Below are 833 nucleotides of genomic sequence, written 5' to 3' on the forward strand. Positions count from 1 at the left end.
ACGTTATATAAAGACACACCCACACAGACACACCCATACAGACAAACTCATTTATATAGGCATTTATATAGAAACACCCATACAGGCACACATACATACTCACACAAACGCACTAACGAAAATGCACCCTCAAAACCACCCTCGTATACACACTAACACAGGCACACTCGTATAGCCTTCTCTGTCTCACCCATCTATACACACACACAAACATATAGTACACACACACACACACACACACACATATACATACACACACATAAACACACACATACACACATATACACACACACACAGACACATACACAAACACGTGCGCATGTGTGCTTACACATACACTAAGACCACAACACACACGCTGCTCTCTCTCTCTCTCTCTCTCTCACACACACACACACACACACACACACACACTTCAAACTCCATTCCCCCCCCCCTTTTTTTCAACCCAGCCCATCAACATGGAGGAAAACGTAGTAGAGGAAGACCAACTGACAGCCGAAGAGGTCGTGTTCGTCTCTGTGATCGGCATAGCTCTGGCCGTGTCCGTTGTGTGCAACATTCTTGTTCTGATTGTGATGCTGCGCACCCCGAAGATGATGAACCCGACCAACATTTTTATCTGCAATCTCACCATCAGCGACATCTTGCTGTCGGGCATCGTTATCCCACAGAATATTCATGACGTGTCTCATGCTTCCACGGATTATTATGAAGGTTAGTTGACTATGTTTGAGTGTGTGTTTATGTGTGGGGTTTTGTGAATGTGTGTGTGTGTGTGTGTGTGTGTGTGAGTGTGTTTATGGAAGTGTGTGTGTGTGTGTGTGTGTGTG

At 45.1% G+C, this 833-nt stretch overlaps 1 protein-coding gene across 1 annotated transcript in view; it reads left to right on the forward strand.

Moving 5' to 3' along the window:
* Nucleotides 1-461: 461 nt before the first annotated feature.
* LOC101861797 (neuropeptide FF receptor 2-like) overlaps nt 462-833 on the forward strand; it is a 31,451-nt gene continuing 31,079 nt past the window's right edge. Inside the window, exon 1 of the mRNA XM_005094597.1 lies at nt 462-717. Within this exon, the coding sequence (XP_005094654.1) occupies nt 462-717 (256 nt within the window). The remainder of the gene's footprint in view (nt 718-833) is intronic.

Source organism: Aplysia californica, unplaced genomic scaffold (genome assembly GCF_000002075.1).
Source record: "Aplysia californica isolate F4 #8 unplaced genomic scaffold, AplCal3.0 scaffold00085, whole genome shotgun sequence".
NCBI classification, from domain to species: domain Eukaryota; kingdom Metazoa; phylum Mollusca; class Gastropoda; order Aplysiida; family Aplysiidae; genus Aplysia; species Aplysia californica.